The sequence below is a fragment of the Pseudorca crassidens genome, chromosome 8 (genome assembly GCF_039906515.1).
Source record: "Pseudorca crassidens isolate mPseCra1 chromosome 8, mPseCra1.hap1, whole genome shotgun sequence".
In the NCBI taxonomy this organism is placed as follows: Eukaryota; Metazoa; Chordata; class Mammalia; order Artiodactyla; family Delphinidae; genus Pseudorca; species Pseudorca crassidens.
In genome coordinates, this window is record NC_090303.1 from 79,417,546 (window position 1) to 79,440,964 (window position 23,419).

The 23,419-nt window shown below is 39.6% G+C and overlaps 3 protein-coding genes across 25 annotated transcripts in view; all 3 read right to left on the minus strand.

The window, feature by feature from the left end:
- The window catches only part of CADPS2 (calcium dependent secretion activator 2), a 483,200-nt gene that overhangs the window by 347,655 nt on the left and 112,126 nt on the right, over positions 1–23,419 (minus strand). The window lies entirely within an intron of this gene.
- On the minus strand, positions 10,295–11,547 carry RNF133 (ring finger protein 133). The gene has a single exon (XM_067745554.1). The coding sequence runs from the start codon at positions 11,423–11,425 to the stop codon at positions 10,295–10,297; it is 1,131 nt and encodes a 376-aa protein (XP_067601655.1). The 5' UTR covers positions 11,426–11,547.
- On the minus strand, positions 13,849–14,894 carry RNF148 (ring finger protein 148). Its single transcript, XM_067745555.1, has one exon. The coding sequence runs from the start codon at positions 14,892–14,894 to the stop codon at positions 13,983–13,985; it is 912 nt and encodes a 303-aa protein (XP_067601656.1). The 3' UTR covers positions 13,849–13,982.

A 23,419-nucleotide genomic window follows, 5' to 3' on the forward strand; every position in this document is an offset into this window, starting at 1 on the left:
ACATAAAGATTACAAAGTCATTCTAATAAAGCTAAATTTCCTCCATATTTTAACAGTAGAAATCGTACGTGCAAGTCACTTCTATGTAATACAATGTTATTAACAATAGATTGTGGGTTAGTTTTTTTGTTGTAGTGGTTAATGATCTTTCTTGGCAAAAAACTAAGAGGCTATATTTGACATTGGTGTTTTTTTTTTAAATCCATGAATTCCCAAAGTTTATAAACCACTGATTTAACCAATCCCATTCCCTTTTCAAATGTTAAGAAATCATACCTTAAAACTGATAGCAATCTTTAAAAAAAAAAAAAACATATGATATGTGTTTAGACCTTTGTGATATGTCTAGACCTTTATGTGTAAACTAGGAAGCAGGTGCTCACAAAAGACCCTGCCTTATAACTTATCTAAATCCCTTATATCAACTCTAAAGCCCTTAAAGCAAACCTAAGCCCCCTAAACTACCAAAGGCTTCTCGCATTATCTGCGGGTAGGAATTGAGGCGAGTTTACATCCAAATGAACATAAATGTGATTTGAGAAGTATAAAACTATTTTTATGGAAAAAAGAATACACATGCTCTTCCCATCATCAATATTACAAGGTTTTTATAAAGCTTTTTTCTTCTAATATTAGCTAATAGCAGATCCTTTAGTCTTCCTTTATAGATATCTTCCAACTCAATGATTAGCTTAAATCTCCCTAAGCCGATGGCAAACTCTCCTTAACCCTGTAACTACAGAGCCAGAAACTGAAGAATTTACCAAACCACTCACTCCGAGCACAAATCTTAACAGAGAAGCAGGATCACTGAGCACTGGCCGGGCTTCCAATCTGCACAGACTGAAAGTCTTAACGGGAAAAAAAGATCATGTTCACAGTGGAAAAGGGAGCATGATAAATGTAAATTTGTGAAGTCAATTTCTGTATGCATACATAAAGTGAAAGAAGGCATCACCCCCTCCTAATCAATCCCCTCACCCTTCCCCTATTTCATTCGATGTTTCATGGTATTATAGAAAATTTTAGAAAACTCTACAAGTTCCTGGGTTGGGCTGCCTTGTTCTGCCTCTTCTATGAAGAGGTTTTTTGTTTGTTTGTTTTTTTTTTGGGGGGGGCGCAGTTTGTCCTCATTATAATGATACAGAAAGTAAATTTTTTAAATGTATATTACATTTACAGTCTTATACTATCTAATGTTCAGTAAATCCCTAAAATCATTTATCTTTATTGTATGGAAGAAAATGTGCTGTTTACACGTTTACAATATTCCAACCCCGGTTGTGTAATGCTGTTCACCTCACCCTCACGTCTGCTGCACTGCTCTCCTCTCGACGAGGAAAGAATGTACCAAAACCTGGAAGGAAATCAGACCTGAGTGGTTTGCTCCTGATAAGCCAAGAGCCTTCAAGGTGTGACACAAGCTGAGAGACTCAACTGTTCTCGAGCAGTTTTGCCACTCGTGGAACAGGAATTATATCCCTTTTTTCAAACAGTTTTTTTGAGTATTATATGACATAATACAGTAAAATAAGCTTTTCATCAGTTATGCGAAGTGTGATCCGTGGACCAATGCCACGGATTGTAACCTGTCCCCCGACAAGTACAGAGAGTATGTCTGTAGAAACTTGCAGTGATGTGACACTGCCATGACATCCTGATACATGATTTTGTACCAGTATTTTGCTATGAAAATGTCCAAACATACAGAAAAGCTGAAAAAAGTTTGTAGTGGTTTGAAAATCACTGACTTAACTGATCCTATTCCTTCCTTTATCAAATGTGAAGAAATCATTAAGTTAAAACCCACAGCAAACGATCTCTTCTGTTCCGACACTGACCTTCAACCTAGATTCCACGAATAACATTTTACTCAAGTTTTTCTTTCACATAACTATCCGTCCCCTCCATCAGTCCAAATTATTTTCACTATACATTTCAGAATTAGTGAAATGCATGATCTTGTGTTTCTACAAAATAATCCACAATGGACCGAAAATAATACAGGTCCTTTGCTGCAGATACATCATCTCAAAATTTTTTTTTTTTTTTTTTGAGAAGATGGATGATGTCCTAATGTTGACACAGAAATTGGGAGCAGATATTTCTAAAAACCAAATTATATTTTCCACAACACTATCAGCCTACCAGAGAATGAGCTACTGTCCTTTCAGATGGAAGGTTTATAAAACATGCATCTTGAGGATTGCGAGGGGTTTGCTCCGGATAAGCCAAGAGCCTACAAGCAGACAAAGTTCCAAAATGAAAAAAGAATTTCTGGAAAGTAAATCAATCTTAAAAGCAAACATTCTGTTAAGTCAGAGAAAAATAAACCCCAAACCTTCTGAACTACATTTCCCTGGCTTATAATGACTCTCACTAAATATCTGTTGAACGATACCTTGTAGTTATTTGTTTTTCCACCAGATGGCAACTATGGGTGGAATAACAATGATTTTAATCTCCACATGTGATTTTCAGGATTGTGCAAGACTTCAAAGGTATAAATCCAGTCACCCTTCCAGAGCTTGAATTCCCTCACCACTGCTGCTGCCACCACCATCAAAACGACATCCAAACCACCAAACTCCTCTAGGGAAGAGAAACTCTCGGCACTCGGAGGCAATGGCCTGTCTATGGGCAGGACCCACTACCTGAAAGTTCTTTGTTTCCAGGGGGCAACGCTCTCCCTGTAGCTGTCACTCTCTTACCTACTTGTAACCCCTGCAAGAGAAAAGACAATCTAAATTCTCCCCAGGCCATTCTTCAGGTGTTCAAGTCAGCTAACACTGTCTTCAACCTTCCAGGTTAAACACTCCTCAGATGACAGGGCGCCCTCACCAGCGTGAGGGCTCTCCTGGCACAGGGCCCTCGCTCCTTTCAGGCCTTTGTCCAGCTGTTCATCTTCTTGACAAAGCCTTCTCTATTTAAAACTGCAACTCTGCCTCTGACAAGTTCCCATCCTGTATTGTTTTTCTACACAGCACTTATAACTATTCAATAAATTAAATTTTTTTAATATAATTTATTTCCACTAGAAAGTAGAAAGTAAGCTCCATGAGGGCATTGGGTTTATTCACCCCTGTATTTCCAGGGCAAACCAATATTTAATGAATGAATGCATGAAATGATTCATCAATGAATTTGCCACATAAGTAAAATCTCACCATTAATGTGAAGAAAAGGACAGCAATTCTAGTCACAGAAGCAACGCTGCTATTAATGCAGTAGGAAAGGCCACACACCTTAAGATGGCCTGCTTAGATGCTCGATGGTCCTCCTCTTGTACTTACTTTCAGCTACAATGTTCAAGATAGTAAACTGAGTCTCCCTCCAGTGTTTGTGAAGCTGGTTTTACGGATCCAAACCGAGGAATTTACATAATTCTTTTTTTTTTCTTTTTTTTTTTTTTGGTGGTACGCAGGCCTCTCACTGTGGTGGCCTCTTCCGTTGCGGAGCACAGGCTCCGGACGCGCAGGCTCAGCGGCCATGGCTCACGGGCCCAGCCGCTCCGCGGCATGTGGGATCTTCCCGGACCGGAGCACGAACCCGTGTCCCCTGCATCGGTAGGCGGACTCTCAACCACTGCGCCACCAGGGAAGCCCCTACATGATTCTTTTTTTGAATTTCATCTACAGCCCACCATTTTAGTATGTTATTTTCAGACCTTTAGTGAAAACAGGTGGTATTAAACACTATCCTTTGCCAGCGCGGACTGCTCAGTCCAGTGCATGGATTGCCCTAAGCTGTTTCTGCTTCTCAGGTGTTTTTCTATCCTTATGCTTTGAAATTCATAAACCATCTAAAATCTATTCATCTCCTCACAACTCCCTTGGCAATGTGATAGTGGTGGCAGAGAAACCAGAACCGGGAGAGAAAAGGAGCAAGCATTAATGCAAAAACCATGCATAACAGAGCAGCTGGATACCTGAAATATGCCTAAATGTGTCTCTAGAAAACTCAACAGCAACTATTATTTGTGTCATGCTTTAAAATTCACACTTATTTTCATTTACGCTATTTCTGATTACAACCGTATGAGGCATCCTTCTGTGAAAATGAACTGACCCTCTGCGACAGAAGAGGTTCTTAAACTGGAAGGTCCATCAGAATCAGCTAGAAGACCTGTTAAAACAGACTCTTGGGTCCTCCAGAGTTCCTGACTCCACAGGTCTGCAGTGGGGTCTAAGAATGTGCAGTTCCAACAAGTCCAGGTGATGCTGATGCTGCCGGTCTGAGGACCACTGTTCCGAGATGCTCTGCCCTGGGGCAAGGATATGAATGTGCAGGCCATCTGATGTAAAGGCTTGGTGTTCTTTTCAATAGGCAACTGTGCTTCCTAGGCCTGAACTTTTAAAACAAACTGCTATTATTAAGAGAATTATAAAAATTACTTTTTGCCCCTTTCCAACTTCAGAGGAAAGGAAGGCTCTATAAAACCCCTCTGACTGAAGTTTTTACACAAGAGAACTACCAATTCCAGAATCAGTACCTCCTAAATGGAAGTATCCTTTCCTAGAGCTTGACTGTCCTTCTTCCCTCACTCAGACACACCCTCCCCACACCCTCCCCTGCCCACACTCCTCTTTCCTAATTATTTATTTTGAGATCTCAGGAGTTATTGCTTTAACCATCCTGCTGCTAGCACTTTCAACACCTCTAGCTGGGATTTTTCTTCCAAGGCCTCATCCTTGAAGTCCTCAACACGAGACTTACCTAAACACTTTCTCCTTTACTTAAAAAGTAGCTTTCCAAGCTACCTGCAGTGTAGTGGTTAAGACCAGGAGCTGTGGAACCAGACCAAGTTCAAATACAGGGTTTGCCACATACTGGCTGTTTAACTTTGGGCAAGTTACTTAGCCTGGCTGGGTCTCAGTCTCCTCATCTAAAGAATGGGGGTACTAATAACATCTACCTCAGAGTTGCTGTTAGGACTAAGTGGCTTTCTACTGTTAAGTGCATATAACAGGTATACTGCAGCTGTTAAGTGCATATAACGGGTATACTGCAGCTGTTATTTTTCACAGCCGCCTCATTGCCACCTTCACAATCATCAGCTTCACTCAGGCTGCTACACATTTGAGAGGAAAAGTCATACAACTTTGTAATTGGAGATACGGGTCCAAAATAGTAACATTACATTTCACATAATAGTAAATTACAATCAATGTGAATTGTCTTGTTAATAAATTACAACTAAGTACTGCCTTTTGCTATACTGTTCCAAGTATCTCATTTAATTAGCACAGACCTATACTTTCAGCTATGTAATGAACAGCACCTATAAGTTCTTTGGGTTCCTCAAATTCAGCATACTAAAAATTTGAACTCCCCTTCCACCCTAAACTTGCTTCATCTAACTATTTTCTACCTCAATGAATGACACCATCACCTCCTACTGGCCCAGGTCAGAAACCAAGGAGTCATCCTTGACTCTTTTTCTCAACTCCTTCTGACCCATACCCTTCTCTTCTGTATCCACTATGTGTTGCTAAACTGAAGATGAAAGCTACAGGTACAGGCAAGTTTTCAAACCACTGTGACTGTGGTCAGTAAGAAATGAAGTAGAAAATTCCTATCAGAAAATGAGATCAAAGAACATTACCCTGGACATGACCCACCTTCTATTCATCTCACCCAATTCATCCGTCACTGTTTTCGTTCATATTTTCATCTTATCAACGCCTGGATTATTGCAACTACCCGCAAAATTCCCGGTCTTCATTTTCCTAAACCAAAATTCTACATTACACTTAAAACTTCTTTAAAAAACACTGTTATTCACTGTTCCCTCCACGAGCATGCCCTCTGTCCCAATCCAGTAGTTCCATTTCAAATGTTATTTTCTTATTTAAGCATTCCTTGCCTTTCCAGTTGAAATCCACTCCTTCATACTCCCAGAAGCCTTTAACAATTCCTCTCCATGAAATGTAACCCTTTATAACTTGACATTTAGATTTTTACCTGTATTTTTCAGGAAAGTGAAAACCAGTAAAGCTGAAGGAATCAGAGGATAAAACTAGAACTTGACTAACATAAAGACTCTTTGGAAGAGCCCTATGGCAGTGGTTCTCAATCTTGTCTGCACATTGGAAACACCTGGATACCAGGTACCTGGGCCCCATCCCAGAGGTCTTGGGTACAGCAAGGGCACTGAGCATTTTCAAAGCCCTTCACGTGATTCTGACATGCAGCCAATGCTGAGAAGTACTGCTCTATGGGGAATATAAAAAGGAGTTGAGATTAATAAAGGATTCTTAAATAGCAGTAAAGATCTGGTGGAAATCAGTAGAGATGACTCAGGGTAGGCAAATGGTACTGCAGAAAAAAAGTCTGGAAGTGAAGGAATTCAGTAGCACTTCGTAGACAGAGTAGGACTAAAATGGCTTACAATTGGCTGTAGGCTGAAGTTGGAGAAGATGAGATGGGCTTGGAAAGGATGGTTAAGGGAAACTAGGCTTGGAATGAGAACAAAGAGCAAGTGGTGGAAATGAGGTCAAGTGAATTCACAGAAGGAATTCTGAAAAAGGCGCCGTAAGTTGGGAGGTGTTCAAAGACGACAGAACTTCTGGGGCAGCAACGAATGTTACAGATGTAGGGAAGTTTCCAAATCAGGGTTACCCTGCTTATCAACAGTGATGAGGAAAATTCCTATCAGCAGCTGAAGTCAAAGAACACATATCTTGGAGGTCTGACGAAGATGACAGCATAGTTGCAGAGAGAGGTGTTATAAGCTGTGGTGTAGTTATTAAAAAAAAGGGACGTTTTTTGGAGAGATTGTGATGGAATAACTCTAACACCTGTGCCCAGGGACCAGCTCATCTCTCCAACTTAAAGTACATTACCCACCCCCCCAAAAAAAAGTTCTTACAGTTTAGAAAACCAGGTATGTATCTTAAGATATTTCTGTATCAGTAATTGTAATAATCCTTATTTTTCATTACTAAGCACTAAACATTTTTTAAAATGAAGTACAAAACCAAATAAATTCTAAAAAAAAACAAAAAACCCCAGTGCTCACAGTAAATGATGGAGTGGGAACATGGAGTTGCCATTAAATGGACTCCTTCGCAGTTTCAACGTGTGAAGGCTTCCTCTGTACTTCAGTGCATCTTCAAATTCTGATCCTTTCTCCCACTTGATTCCTGCACGCTGCTTCAAAAACCAGTGAGTTTTGCAGAAGGAGAAAACACTTTAACTGTATATACTAAGCTTAAATACCATCAGAAATGCCAGATCCTGGCTCACTAAATCCTTTGAAATACATTATTGTAAATATTATGGCTGACCAACATCTCTACAGGACAACTGTGTTACAACAATTCTACAGCAAGAGACAGGAATACGATCAGTGTAGTGTCATATAATACGAGGAACTATACAGGTAACTTCACCTATGGCATCGCCCAATCAGTGGTCAAGTGCTTTAGAATCATTTTCACTTCAGTAGGTAGTAAATCCAATTTATCCCAGTTATAAGGAAAAAAGTTTAATTTTTATAAGGAGTATCAAACCCCTACCTAGCGAGGTGAGCATGGGGAATCAATTACCAGAGAAATGCAAAAATATATACAAAGGAGAAATGCAAGGGAAATCCATTATGACACTGGTATTGGGGGCAAAATAATTCATATTATAGCCCCATGCCATTATGGCAAAATACATTTGCATCACTAGGTACAAGAGAAAATGGTGTAGCCCACAAAATAGGTAAAAATCTATTACAATGAATAATACCTAACATTTGACATAGCAGTGCTATTTCCAGGTTCTAGTTATTCAACCCAGAGTGAAAGTGGTTTATTGATCTGTTTACAGCATTCTAAAGACAAGGATTAAAACTGCTGTTTTGTTCTGACATAAGAAACAGCTATGGAAAGAATTTAGTCCACTGCCTGCTACATGGTAGGCACTCAGCAATGACAGTTCCCAAGTTCACTGATGTGAGCTTTCCTTCCCCATTTCAAACACAGATTCTAACTATCCTTTAAAGAACATCTGTTGAAAATTCTCAAATCAAAACCACAATCACACTGTGTTAAATGTTTGATGTTCACATTAACAAGAGACATTACATGCGAATTTCTTACACATGAGGGTTAAGTCAGGTCTAAGACTGACAATGATGAACAAAGTGTTAGAAAAGGAGGGAAAGAAAAGGAGAAAGCAACAAGAGTGCAGAGGAAGGATGGAAAGAACAATGTTGGTGTCAGTGTGAAGAGCAAATAAATTCCTCAAGTGTTGGGTCTATCACGGAACACATACCCCACACGAATCTGCTGAAAGTACACAGAACTATAATAACCTGAGAACCCTGGGCTTGGGGACTGCCAGCATTACCAGATGCATTCATTTCCATTGCTCCAATGATTCCAGCAGGTAACCGGAGAAAGTCAGTCTAGCCACCCCTATAAGCTGCCAGCCCCTCGTGGCAGAGATGCCAACAGCGGCCAGTCTGAGAATGACAGCTTATTCTGGCTTGGGAATCCTACCAGGTGTGGCTCCCATGGGGTCCTCCGTGTCCTGTCTCTTCAGTGTGATCTGTGGACCTTCAGGAAAGGACTCTACTCTGAAGATAAACTCAGAAAGACACATGAAACAGTGTTCCTGCTAAATCCTTCAGCAGCCTTGGTGCTATGCAAGTCCTTCAAAGAGCAGCTCTTGGGATTAATTTCATCAAAACACCTCTCCACGGTTGGGTATAAAAAAAAAAAACCTGTTATCTACCAAGCAAGGCATCACCCCCATCTGGCCGTCTGCCTAGTTTGTGCTGTGTCTCAGTTCTCCCTGGCCTTCGAGGAATGTCTTTCCTCCGTTAAACAGTCTTCTCTGGCACTGCAGTTAGAATCAACTACTGCCCTCCTGCCAGTCTCTGGATTCCAGTACCGTTAGCACCGAGCAACTCATGAAATTCCTCTTAATAAAGCTCTCTCTAGGGTTGCACAAGAAATCAAATCCTTGTGTCAGCCCTGGAGAGTTCAAAGCCCTTTGTTAAAATTACACATGCTAAATTGTAATACTGAGTTCTGGGCTAAAAATTGTAATTTTCTATATTTTCCAAAGCGATTTGGGATGAAAATTTTCAGGATTATGTTCCCATTATTTTGTATGACTGGGATAAAACTGTCCAGTTTTTCAGATTAACACATAATAGTTACATTATTTAAAAGATAATACTTATTCATTTACTCAAATATTTGAGGGTCCGGCACTGTGCTGCATCCTGAGAATACAGTGAACAAAACAAACAATCCCAATATGTCATAATAACTTCTACATTGTGGTACTTATCTACAAAATAATATGACATAATTAAAGTGCCTTATTTAATTGCTAGGGAGTAGGGTGGGACACATGGGAAATAAATACACAATTACTAAATATAGGAATTCTTCACTTAAGTCTTTCTATACATTATGAACGTGTAACAATTATGATAAGCAATACTGGGCACTGAAATCGCTTCTATTCACTTAAGGAGTGCTAGTATTTTATTAAAATTTCTATCATTATATATACGCAGATCACATAAGATGTACTCATGGCTGAACAGAACTATTTGTCAAAATACTAAAATTCTATACAACAAAATTTTCATGCCAAGAATGAAGAAAACACAGCACAATGACCTCAAAATTAGTATACTGTACTATAAATATCAAAAGACACATTTTATTCTTCCTAGTATATAAAAGGTAATTTATGTTTTTCAAACTTCATCGATAGTTTCTGTAATATAAGGAATGTGTAAATATGTTAATTTTCTTACCAAAATAAAGCTATATATATATATATATATATATATATATATATATATATACACACACACACACACACACACACACACACACACACACACAAAAATTTAGGGAATAAAGTTTGTCCTTGGTTGGGAATTCCCTGACGGTCCAGAGGTTAAGACCTGGCACCTTTCACTGCGGGGGGTCTGGGTTCGATCCCTGGTCGGGGAGCTAAGATCCCATAAGCTGCATGTTGTGGCCAAAAAAATAAAAAGCAAAGTTTGTCCTTGGTCATGTGCATACAGAAATAAACATATATACTCACAGGAGTAACACACACTGACAAAAAGTTACATTTAGTAAAGGTGAAAAACGGGGAAAAAAAATCCTGCTAGTACTTTTCTTCTGTCTCTGAGACTGGACAAAGCATGTAGAAAACTACCGAAGTAACAAAAAAAAAAGACACAGAAACCACACTTCAGACAAACTGCTTGTTAGTACTTAGGACCTGATTTCACAGACAGGTTTAATCCACTTCCTCAAAGGCCATGCTGTCAAGGTGGACGATGAACGTTTGCTGCTACTGAATTAGACGGGCCATCATTCTGAGAAGTAGGGCACTCCTCCACGTGCGTCCCTTTATTTGACCTTCCCGCAGGAGGAAGTTCATTACTTGTGCCCTCTTCACGAGGTGACAGGATACCAGGCAATTCATTCAACATTAGAACTTGCACAGATTCTGTTCCATCTTCAACATCCACCTGAATCCCCAAAGCTTTAAGAATGTCACATTTGCACATGGGGCATGTCCCACGGGCTAGAATCCAGGGGTCAATGCAGTTCTTGTGGAAAAAATGTTTACAAGTCAGAATACGAACTGTATCATTAGGCTTATAGAGTTCAAAGCAAACTACACAGCTATCTCCATTTGAACTTACTTCCTTGTCCCCCTCTTTAAGTACCCGAAGTTGAAGCTGGCCACATGCTTTCTTGAGATCACTTGTTAACCGCTGCCATCTCCTGTTCTGAATCCTTGCTACCCAAAGTCTTTGAATATGATAAAAGATGAAATACGCTAGCGGAGCGGTTGTGACAATCACAAAAGAGACAAAATAGTGATTCATCCAGATGATGTGTTTTCTTCCCACCTCAATCATGACTGTAACGTGAACTCCCTTCTGAATTAAATGCAAAATCTCCATGCCTTTCAAGTTACCAATCATCACCACGACGATGTCTTTAAACGCCTGATGAGACATGGGAAAAACCCGATTGCCAGTTCCTAGGAAGTTATAGATGATCACTCCGCTGGCTCCCTTCTCCACGGCCACCTTGATCTTCTGTGTGAAGGTACAGCCTCCCCGTTCAACAAGTGCGAGCCACGTCTCCGAGTTCTTCGATGTGCTGAAACTGGTACCGGGGTTACATGCGTTTTGCGTTTTTCCCTCTGGAGGCACGATAACTCCCGCCACTCTCTTGAGAGCAGAGCTTCTTCCAAACACTCCAGTCTCCCCCAACTCTGACAACATGCGATTCCCAACGTGAAATGATATGTTCGTGTATGCAGTCCAAACAGCTCTGGCTCTGCAACAGTGCTGGCTAAGCAGCCAAAGGAAACTGAATTTCATGAGCCAGGAAGAGGCAGTGTTGTTTCTCCGAGTGCCAATCTTGAGTAGTAGATGCATCTCTCTCTTACTGCCTGAAGGACTAACCCAACAAAAAGATGTGGCTTCCACATCTGCTGACAATCAACATAAAATATTAAAGTGAAAAAAACCTTCTGGGTGAAAACAAGTTCCACTGTCTTCCAGCATGTTTTTGTAAGAAAGATGTCTTATGAGTTTCAGATGTTTTTTTGAGAGAAAGAGAAAAACTTTAGATTGAAAAAAAAAATCCCAGTCTCACTACTGTAACTCTACATACTGCTTACTGTTGGGTGGCATGATTATGACATAAAAGACAACACGGCCAATTAGGTAAGAGCTTAGAGCATGCTGTACCTTTATTGGCTTGACTGTTTCAAATGTTGTTATGGGTAATTTCAGTGTTGTTACAGGATGGATTCAATCCTTGAGCTACTACATGTAATGTTACCTGGTATCACGTTAAACTAAAGAATATTAAAAATTGTATAATGCAACGCGTTTTAAAACCTGAAAGCATATGCAAGAAAGACCATACGATTAACACTCTCCTTCACAATCAGTGAAGTAAGTATCTGTATCAAAATGGCAAGTTTCAAAACCATGAATGAGAGTTAAAAATTAGCACTATGACCAGATATGGGATAAAAGTGGTAAGTAACACTGTTTTTAACTCACATTTGGTCACAGTGCAAATTTATCTATCATGTAAATTTTTGAACTGAATTTATTTAATAAAGCTTGCTCAGAAATTTGTTGGACAGGTTTGGTTTTGATTTAACTTTTAAAAGCAGGGCATCCCGTTAAACCACTTCAGCCTCACTACCCTCACTCTTACATTGATTATACGTAGGGATGACAGCAGTAAAGACGAAAAAGCCTAATCTCATTTCTCTGCAGACCTTGGGTCTGCAGAGACCCAAGAGACCCATCTCACAATATTTTGAGGGAAGAGGAGGACGGGTACAGGGGAAAAGATTAAATAGAGCAATATTAGTTTAGCACAATTTACTCTGATCCAAAATGTAGCTACAGATTTTAAAAAGAAAAACTTCAAGGTCCTCACTTAAATTTAACCACTGACAGCAGTGATTGTTAAAGGTCATAGATGCTTTTAACAAAATGTTTGCCAAAAATCAACAAACATCGTTGGTGGAAGACCCCGCATACACTGTCAGTTCTGCCTAGATGCTGCTACACTTCGGCCAATGGCACAACATGACTTCAAAGCCAAAGAATGACACGTGAACTAACAAATACGGGCAGTCACTGGCACTGCCATACGCTTTCTCAGGGGTATCTCTCAGTGGTTCTCATTCACAGCTAGGAAACCAAAGCCAAGGATTTTGACCTTGGACATAAATGTCTCTGACCTCTATGCATAGGGTATTAAGAGACACTTCAGGTTGGGTCTCACCAGGACTACGGGAGCTAGTGTATTCTTACGAAATATCAGTCAACAACGTGACAGCTCAAAGTAGAAAAGAGGAAGGAGGAATGGCACCTAAAGGCCCAACACAAAGTGGCATTAAAAGAAAAGAACATTGATGTGACACCTCTGGCTCACAGTGGTCGACCTTCTTTCCCAAAGACCATTAATCTGATTTCCACACACCCACTCTTTAAAAAAGACAGTGAGGCACACAGTGGGTTGACTCACAAATTGCCACTGGAGTTGGACATCAATGCTTTAGCATATTATCCAGAGAGATTTTCATCAAAACAACAAAACCCATGTCTTCAGGCCTCTCATTGCTATACAGGTGTTTATCTACCAGAAAAAAGGAAGAGGCAAAATAAGGCAAGAGATACAATTTGGAAAGGCAAATGAACAAAACTGCAGTTCTGCTCTAGGTCTGTATTATCAAAATGTCCCAAATAGAGACATACCACCATCTTAAGAGGAGCATTTACTAGAGTCAATTCTAGAAGGAAAATTTGCAACCATAGCCGATTCACTATGCTAGGATTTAAAGGGCTCTGGCAAACAAAGGTGACTTTTTTTTTTATAATGCTGCCCTAAATTAGGCCTATAGTAATTTAAAATATTTTTAGATACATAACCAGAAGTGCTACCATCTAAAATAATTATTTGGAACACATTACCTACCCAGTCAATAGCTTTGGCAACCAGATTTTCTGGGTATTAATAAAATTAACCACGGAAAATTAAATCAAGATCTAAACGTATAATGAAGTTTACTGAACAGAAGTATTATTAGATATCAAAAATTAAACATATGGAAGCAAAGTATAAAAATGAGTATAAAGAAACTTTAAAATATGACTAACTCTCTGTGGCATCAATGTCACAATCATTGTAATCTGAAAATCAAGACTAAATTGCTTTTAATATATACTAACATCCTTATTTAGATAAAGGCAAAAATGTATAACAAAACAATAGAAAAACAAGTTCAAATAGATGGAGATGATATGGAGTTTTATTTTTAAAGTACACAAATGTCACCCTCTTTAGTACTTGCGTAGACAAGCTGCAGTTGAATTTTCTCTCTACATAAAGTGCTAAAAGAGAATTCATCTTCATTGTAACCTTTGGTAAGACTCAGTTACATCTTCAGGAGACTCTCTGGGTCTCTTAAGTTTTCAGAATGTGACACTTGCACATGGGGCATGTCCTATGGGCTAAAAGCCAGGGGTCGACGCATGCCTTATGGAAAAAATGTTTGCAAGCTAAAATACGTACTACATCTTGAGGCTTGTATATGTCAAAGCAAACAACACAACTGTTTTCATCTGGATCTAGTTCCTTATCCCCTTCTTTGAGCACCTGCAGTTGAAGCTGTCCAACAGCTTTCTTCACATCTGCCTTTCTCTGTCTTCGCCTCCTGGTGGAAGAATTGGGCACTCGAGGTTTCCAGGCACAGTACAGGAACAGGTAGGCCACTGTGGCAACCACAAAGGTAAACAGAGATATGACATAATGGCTCAGCCAGGGCATGTGCATTCTCCCCACTTCAATGATGATCGTCACACAGACTCCTTTCTGAATCAAGTGCAAAAGTTCCATGCCTTTCAGGTTGCCTATCATCACTGCAACTATATTTTCCGTTCCCTGGTGAGACATGGGGAATACTTGGTTGCCCGTACCTGGATAGTTATAGATGATCACCCCATTTGCCCCCTTCTCTGCTGCCACGTTGATTTTGTGTGTGAAAGTACAGCCTCCTCCTTCAATGAGGGCCAGCCAAGAGTCTGCTCGCTCAGGCCTGCTGAAATTGGTCATAGGATTACAAGCGTTCTGATTCCATCCTTCGGGAAGTACCACCACACCAGACACCCTTTCCAGAGGAGAATGATTCCCAAACACGCCACTCTCTCCTAATTCTGATATACTCTGATTGCCCACCTGAAACGTTATATTCAGGTGGGCTGTCCAAATGGCTTTTCCTTTTGAGTCAGGAAGGCTAAGTAGTAGAAAGATGCCAAGCCTCCACAGTTGAGATGAAACAGAAATACGAATTGAAGGAGTAATTCTAAGTAGGCTCATTCCTCCATTTGCCTATTAACTGACAAACATGAAGAAAAAAAACCATCCGTTGTAAAAGAAAGTCAAGAAGCTACCTTCAAGTGTTGGCAGTAGATCATTAAAGCACGTAAATGGAAAAGGCCTTCTATCTTGCTCCTTCTAGCATTTTTACTTTTGGTAGATTATCTTTCTCATAATGAAACAGAATAACAAGACTTGTTATTGGTACAATGTTATTTCAAGAAAACTGTGACTTCCTAATGGGGAAATTGTGACATCAGAGGTAGTTAGCCAATCCAAGAGTTTATATTAGTGCACTGCATACTGAAATCCTATTGGCCAAAAAGCTAGGCAGCAATGACTCATGTACCAACCTGAATAAACTCTAAAAAAAAAATAATTTTTTTAAATACCTCGAGTTTCTTTTCTACTTCTGGATAGCCTGAAAATGTGCCTCAACACTTTTTTGCTCATTGTTTTCCTATCTATAAGGCAAAGGAGAAATCGTTCATGTATAAGTGTACGTCCCTGTCCAGTCACCAGTTCTCAGATATGGTTCTGTGCTACCCAATATGCCATTCTATGGGAAGCAGGAACAAATCATTCCCTCTCTCTTCCAACATTAAATGCTTATCCCAGGCCTAAAGAGGGTAATGTAATATAAACTTTTACTGTTAGTCTGATATATTGCCATCTTGCAAGGCGAATTCAACTTTATTCACTAAAATCACTACCAAGAACCTATACTATGTGCTGAGCAAGTACTAAGTATGGGTCATATGTTGGAGAAGACACATACACCTACTTTGTGGAGATTATCTGGTGAGGGCAGATTTTAAACAAAAACACAAATGTGTAACTGCAAGTTGTGATAAGAGCTCTGAAAGGAAAACAGAGTATCAAAAGAAAGAACAAATGTAAAGGGGATCCAAACTTTGATTCGAGGCCAGAGGCCCAGGGCATTGCTCTCTAAGAAAGTGATAGTCTGAGGCTGGACAGATACATCAGAATTATCCAAGCAAAGTGTGAGCTGAGAAGATTCCGGGCAGAGGAATCGGCAATTTCAAGACCCTAAGATAGCAAGGGACATGGCAAGTTAAAGGATCTGAAGGAACATGAGTTTGGCAAAGCAAGAGAGGCAAAAGTTAAGGTGATGAGGGGAGGCGAGGCCAACAGCAGTCAGAGGTTCAGGATCATGAACCATAGACTAAGGATTTTGGATTATGTCCCAAGGACCAGAGAAACACACTGAAGGGTTTCAACCTGGGGAGGTGACTTAAGTGTTTCAAAATGTTCACTTTTTTAAAAGTGCACTTTGGCTTCCTGAAGTGGAAAATGGATTGGAGGAAGAGGAGAATAAATTGATGAGATGAGTGTCTTCTTTTAGGCAAAAGAAGACAGTGGCTGGGACTCTTGAAATAGCAGTAAGGATGCAGAGACAGACAAATCAAGTTACTTTAAAGGTTGAATTAACATACGTGGTAACCGGAAGGGTAGTAGTGGGCAGAGCAAAGGATGACCACAGCTATCACAAGTCACTACATTACTTAGTTGAAGCAAACTGTAGAATCTTTACTGCTTTAAAGTTGCTTTAATGCTTGTTTGCGTTTATTTTAAATCTTCACCTGACTTCACTCAAGGATTCAATAAATTGGCAACACTCATTCAAACATTATTTACTATACACAGGACACATGCTACGCATGTCAAAAAGAAAAGGCAGCCTCCATTTGCTTGTGTGTGAAATAGACAGCAACATTTAAATCAGAGGCATGTTAAGAATTCTGTCATTTTCACAAAAGGAATTACTGTACTCCCTGGTCTGTAATATTTTAGTTAACATTTGCTGTTAAAAATAAAATTGGAACCAATCAACTTGCCCCATGCACAGAATTTTATGCAGGCAACATTTCAGTTCACATCTGAATTGTCTTTACATGTAGACTTTTCCCAAGTTCAAACAGTGTGAAATCCTGGCTTATTTATTAGCAAAGTGAAGCCTTACCATGAAGACAGTTATCATCATCATATCAGAGGCTGTTTGTTAAATATACCATTATTTAACATTTGAAGATAGAATTACATTAGTTTTTAAATCCTAACTTTGCTTTTCTGGTTTGCTGATTTTCAAGGTTGAAGGAGTTTAAGCAGTAACTATATGTCAGCTCAAAACATCTCAAATCTAAAGGTTCTTCATATGGTTGAAAAGACCAGTTTGAAAAACTTAGTAATTCATTGTATTTTCTCACCATATGAGGAAGCAGTTAAGGCAATGGAAGTTAGAACTTCCCCCCTCTCTTTCACCTGAGTCTTAGGACACACGCACCTACAAAAAACAATCCTTTATCTCTAACGCAGTGGTTCTCAAGTGGGGGATACTTTTAGCCCCCAAGAAATATTTGCCTATTTCTGGAGACATTTTTGATCGTCACAATGGGCATCTAGTGGGTAGAGGTAAGGGACACTGATAAATATTCTATAATGCACGAAACAGCCCTGTGCAGGAAGTAATTTTCTGACCCAAAATGTCAATAATAGCCTTGGGAGGGAGGAATCATCCCCAAACTCACGTGTCCCTGAGAAATGAGGCCTGAGCTCTTATCACAAAGTTTATAATTGGCAAAACATCCATCAAGGAGGATTCCTCAACCAGTCTCCGCTTCCTGTTGTCTTTGAAATAGAAACAGTGGACACCTGCACGAGTGCCTGTTAGTCCATGAAGCCTGATTAAAAATTGCATCCATTTGATCAGGACCAGATCCAAGAGTCTTCTGTGCTGGGGCCAGGATGTCTGGACAGGAAAGGAGGGAAGCGGGCAGTGGGGGTGGGAGAAGGAGTGGAAAATGGATAACTCGTGTTACTCTAATCTGTGACTTTTAGACCATTTATTCAATATATAGACTTTCTATCTTCTTAACAGGTTTTCATTAGCCTACCTGCCAGGTTCAACCAAAGGAGACTGAAATATACTAAGGCTGGCTGACCACGTTCAAAAATGCCTGCCTGTTCCACCTTGCCACTCTGCCTCTTTAAGGACAGTATGTTGATTTTTCTCTTCTACAGGCCCATTTCATTATCCCCCAAGGTGGCTACTGCTGTTCCAGGCAGACCACATTCAGAAGCACAGAGACTTTTCTTCTCCCATCTCTCTATATAAGAGCAAGGCAATTTTCTTTTCCAGAAACCTACTAGACTTCCTTCAAGGTCTCTCTGGCTAGCAGTGCTTTAGAGACCCATGCTTAATGGAACCCCTGGAAATCAGAGTAGAATTATCATGATCAGCTAAGGTTAACCACGATTTATCCTGCTATGGAAAATCCCTTCCCTGACTGAGCACATGGCAGGAGGGAACACGAAGGTAATCAGTGCCCTACCCCCAAAGGGAAAAGGTATGAACTGGAAGGTGAATAGGTAAACAAAGTTCCTGAGGTTTACCCAAAGGAATGATACTTAAATAACCATTAACCACAGCAAACACATAATATTCACTATACACAAGGTACTGATATGAGCTGGAGCCTATGTTACCAGGGACACAGCACGGCCCTGCTCTCAGGGGTCATCATCTAGGTAGAAGAAGAGAGTAATACACCAATTAGGTACATGCATATATATATATATATTAACTTCTAGGTTCTAATTAAAATTCAAGTAGGTTCTAATTAAAATTCAAGAAGGTTATCAATTTCATTAACTTGGCGGTGGGTGGGGGGTGGGAATCAGCAGATCTCTATCCCTCCACTATTCATCAACCTCTGTTAAGAATGCTCAAAAGTCCAGAAATCTCTACTTTGAGAAGAAAAATAGACAAAAACTCTCTGGGCAATGCTTTGTAATTGTATCTCTAAATGCAGGGAACCCTGAAGAGACTTCAATAAATTACCTCCCAAGTCACCGTATCCAGGGCTATGATATTATTAGAGATCTCTAGGAATCCACAAAGCACACTGGATTTGCATTTAATCTTGAGAAAACAACTGTATAGGGTTTCTGTGAGTAATTAAATGCATCATAATGGGATTTGACAGGAAAAAAACACTGACTCTAAGTAGCTTACTGAGAACAACAAAATAGCAAGTAATGCTAATGATATTCTCTGAAAGAGATATCTTTATTTCTAAAGATTTTTAAAGGCAAAACTTACTTTAAAACGTTATTATCTTTGATTGCAAATTGGTAAATCCTTATAAAAATTTCTTCTAAATTTCTCCTGTAAATTAGTCTCTACTCCCACATATTCTCCCAGACATATGCAATAAAAAAATTATTCTCCACATACAAATACACTTTTTCCACTTAATATTTCTGAACCCAGGAAAGTGTTCTGAATATGCTAAAATGAAATACAGTAAATTAAAAAACTAATAAATCTTTGAATTACTTTCACAATCACATACTATACTAGAGGCAGGTACAGATGTGTGAAAGTCACAACATTTACTCAGGCTCCTATTCGTTATTCTTTATATTAACCAATAAAATAACTTTCAATATCACTAAAATCTCTGGTAACTAAGTATACTAGAAAGTAAAAATAGCCAAGACAGACATTTTAAATCACCATATCACTAGCCACGATTTCTTCGCTATGTAAGCCAGGATTACTATTCCCCTCTACTTATCTGCACGCCTAACAGTGGGATGGATGATGAAAGGGTAACTTGTGTAAGAGCTCCAGAAGTCCAAAGCTCCAAGAAGCCTTTGCAACATTAAAGAAAGGGAATTCTCACTGACGGTTCTCAAACACCTAACACAGCACCTGGCTCAAAGAAGTTTGTCTGAATGAATGATTAACATGATCAGGTTTACCACACTTGAATTCTTTCCACTGCTTTAGTTTGGCCTTCATAATCTTTCCACAATCTAGAGTTTTGCAACAGCATCTAATCTTCCATCAATGTTCTGCTCACCTTGAATTCATTGTTGCCAGAGCAACCTACAGAAAAAAATGAAATTTACAATGGCATTCCTGTTTGCCTAAAACCTTAGATGGCTCCCTCTATCCAAAGGGTAACACCCAAACTTCTAGAAGTGCAAATATAAGCCTCTCCAACCTGGTCCTCTTTCCCTTCAATCCAGCCTCATTTTCTACTGTTATCAGTCCTGAAATGTATGCTTCTTCAATTCAAAGGGCTTATAGTTTCCTGTGCTCCTATTGCAGCAGTCACTGTATAAGCCCTTAGACAGGCTTTGTTCCTTTTACAAAACTCTGTCCCTACGATAGGAACAGTAATCACAAAATGGCCCAATTACTTCCCTCCCAGTGATGCCCTCTGCAATGTGACTTAGCAGGTCCTTCCATCAGGTCGTGGGATTTACCTCTATACCACTTGATTTCGGATGGCCTGATAACTCAAGCTGGTGAACAGACCGGCACGGACGTGATGATGTGCGAGTTCCGAGCCTAAGCCTCAGGTGGCCTTGCACTCCTCCCCTCACTCTTGGGACCCCACCGCCCTCCAACAAATAAGGTCAGCCTGACAGAGAAGGACGCAGGTGCCCCAGCTGAGGCTACCCTAAGTCAACCTACAGATGGGCAAACATATGCGAGCACCCAAGATGAGCAGAGACGTCTCCATAATCCTGAGGTGACCACACATGCATGACTCAGTACAGCTGAGACCTCAGTTGCTTAGCCTATCTAGACTCCTGAGCAATGACAGATACTGACCTTTGAAAAAAGGAGTTTATAAAAGAATACTGCCCTTATATACAGTGAGTTTTTATACAGCAGCTGATATAGTTCCCTCTACAAAATGATCTATTCCATTAATCTCCAGGTCTGGGACTAAATCTTACTCTCATTCTTTCAATACTCAGTTTCCAGCACATTGTAAGTTCTCAATGAAAGTTAATTAAATTGATAGCGTCTTATCCTCCAAATTCTAACCTGTAATATTACTCATGCAATAATGCATCTACTTAATTTTATCTTCGTCAGGGTGATCATTCTAGTTAGAGCAATAGTTAAATATACATAATAAGTTTAACCTTTAATTCTTCCACAGATTTAATACTCATAAAACTGAATTTCTTATAGCTGTACCTGAATTCTAATAAGATAAATGAGCACTTGGAATATGACCAAATTATCTTAAACTTTAATGGGTATAAATCAAACTACATAAATTGCACTCTCTTCCACATTCTGAATTCAACTCAAGGTCTACAAAACTTTAACACTAAATTGAAAACAACTTTTCCTTCTCATTCAATCTGCCAAGTTACAAGACAGAATGGCAATCAACAGAGTAGAAAAACATTACTAGTAGTTTGGAAAGTAATGGGGGCAAAACCTCACACCACAGCCTGTGCACTCAGAGGACAGAGAAAGTAGCTGAATATTCCTCAGCAAACACAAGATTAAAGACTAAGGACGGTAAGTGGTGGTACTGTTCTCTTTCTTTGAGCCTAGGACAAAATACATCTTAATATTAACTCAATCATTTAGACTGGATTTTTGTTCGAAAGGGCGGAGAGAAGGCAACATACTCAAAAAAGGAAAAAAAAATTAATAAATAAAAGCAGAATCTTTTGAAGAAACACCAGAACTTGCCCTGTTCTCTGAACAGACTATTTTGCTCCTGTAGTTAAGAACCGCCAGGGATGAGGAGCCTGCTTTTGGAGCCCTGTCATTTCAAAGTTGCCCTAAAACCCTTAGATTCTAGACCTTCTTAAGCCACAATCGGGGTCATTGAAGGTTTGTTTTTTTGTTTTTTTTTTTGCGGTACGCGGGCCTCTCACCGTTGTGGCCTCTCCCGTTGCGGAGCACAGGCTCCGGACGCGCAGGCTCAGCGGCCATGGCTCACGGGCCCAGCCGCTCCGCGGCATGTGGGATCCTCCGAGACCGGGGCACGAACCCATGTCCCCTGCATCGGCAGGTGGACTCTCAACCACTGCACCACCAGGGAAGCCTTCAATGAAGGTTTTTATAAGCTTTGTCTTCCTAACACCAGTCCCCTGGAGTGCGGTTAACTCTGAGTGAGCTCTTAGCAGTCAGAAATAGCAGGGCAGCGGCGATTAAGATTTTCCCACTCAGATCCCTTACGTTTTTCCGATTCACAGGTCACAAAACCTTACTCATTTATTAGGTAATTTAATCCCTCCTGGGAAGCAGCAGAGAAGAAAAAAACAAGAATATGGAGTCATCACACTAGCAGAAACTGTACTGAGGCAGAAAGTTATGTGCAACAGACCTGCCATGAAACCCAGTCTCTGCCATGTGCTAGCTGTGTGACGTAAGTCACACTGAGCCTCAGCTTTCTCATTTGTAAGATGGGGGAGTAAATGACTGCCTCTCTGGTACACAGTATCAGATGACCTATTTCACATCTCTTTGTAATTCACTAAGCACAGGGCTAGCTAGCATGGCAGGGGCTCAGCAAAGAGGCCCTTTCCCCCTACCAATTTTATGAAGGCTCTTTTCTGTTTTCCACCTAATAATATTTTCTCATCCTTCAAGGCTGATCCCCATCTCCCTTTTGCAATCATCCCAGTCAAAACAACGTGCTCCCATTTTTTTGTGTCTATTTGACAGTCATTTAATTTTGCCATATATTATATAGTGTAGTTAGATGCTTATATGTCTGGCTATACTTTTGTTTGATTTAGAATGTCTTGGAAGAAGCAATGTCATCTTATTTCTGTAAATCCTGTTTCCTTCCCTTGTTCCCAGCACAATAAAATTTGCTCAGTGTCCCCAACCAATGTGTGACTTTTCAAGCACTTATTCTTCAAAATATTAAGACATAGCAGCAGCTTTCAGCAACCTCTGCATTATACAGTCATCCATTAAAAAAAATAGAACCGGCAATGATTTGCCATGTCGTCCCTCAGCTAAGAATTACTTTGACAACAGTTGTCCAGAAAAAGGCTTATTTAACATCACAGGATCAGAGGCCATGTGTCTCACATTTTCTCTCTAAAAGTCAAGAATTCCATCCACATCTCTGTATCTGAAAAATGATATAAAAATTGAGTTATAGCCATAAACTAATAACTATTTCTAATATATAAGCAACTAGACTCTACAATATTTTAAATGCTCCTTTAATTATCTTTTATATATCAAGATATATATATATATATATACACACACACACATACCTATATAGATATGTATCAAGTCATAAGCCAAATAGTCATTATCCAGAGAAAAGTATCAGAATAATTTTGTTCATTTCAGTGCCTCAAAGAAAGCCCTATCATCATATGAGCAGTAATAGTTACAGCAACTAACTTTCTCAACAACCCTTGAGGCCTTCTATTCCCGGCCCAAGACACACTCAAATCCTGCAATCCCTAGAAACCATCTGACTAACCAGGTACAAATCATGTTCTTTCTACTGTGAACTGCCTCTAATTTTTTATCACTAAAAAAACTTGTAGTTATACTTTAGAGTAAAAACAGTATATATCATATATATACATTTTTAAAATAAAAATAAATCAAGTACTATGTACATTTTTAAGAAAAAAATACTATTGTTCATTTTTCCACATCCTTTCTTAGGAAATTATATACTACCTGGTGATATTTTTCCACA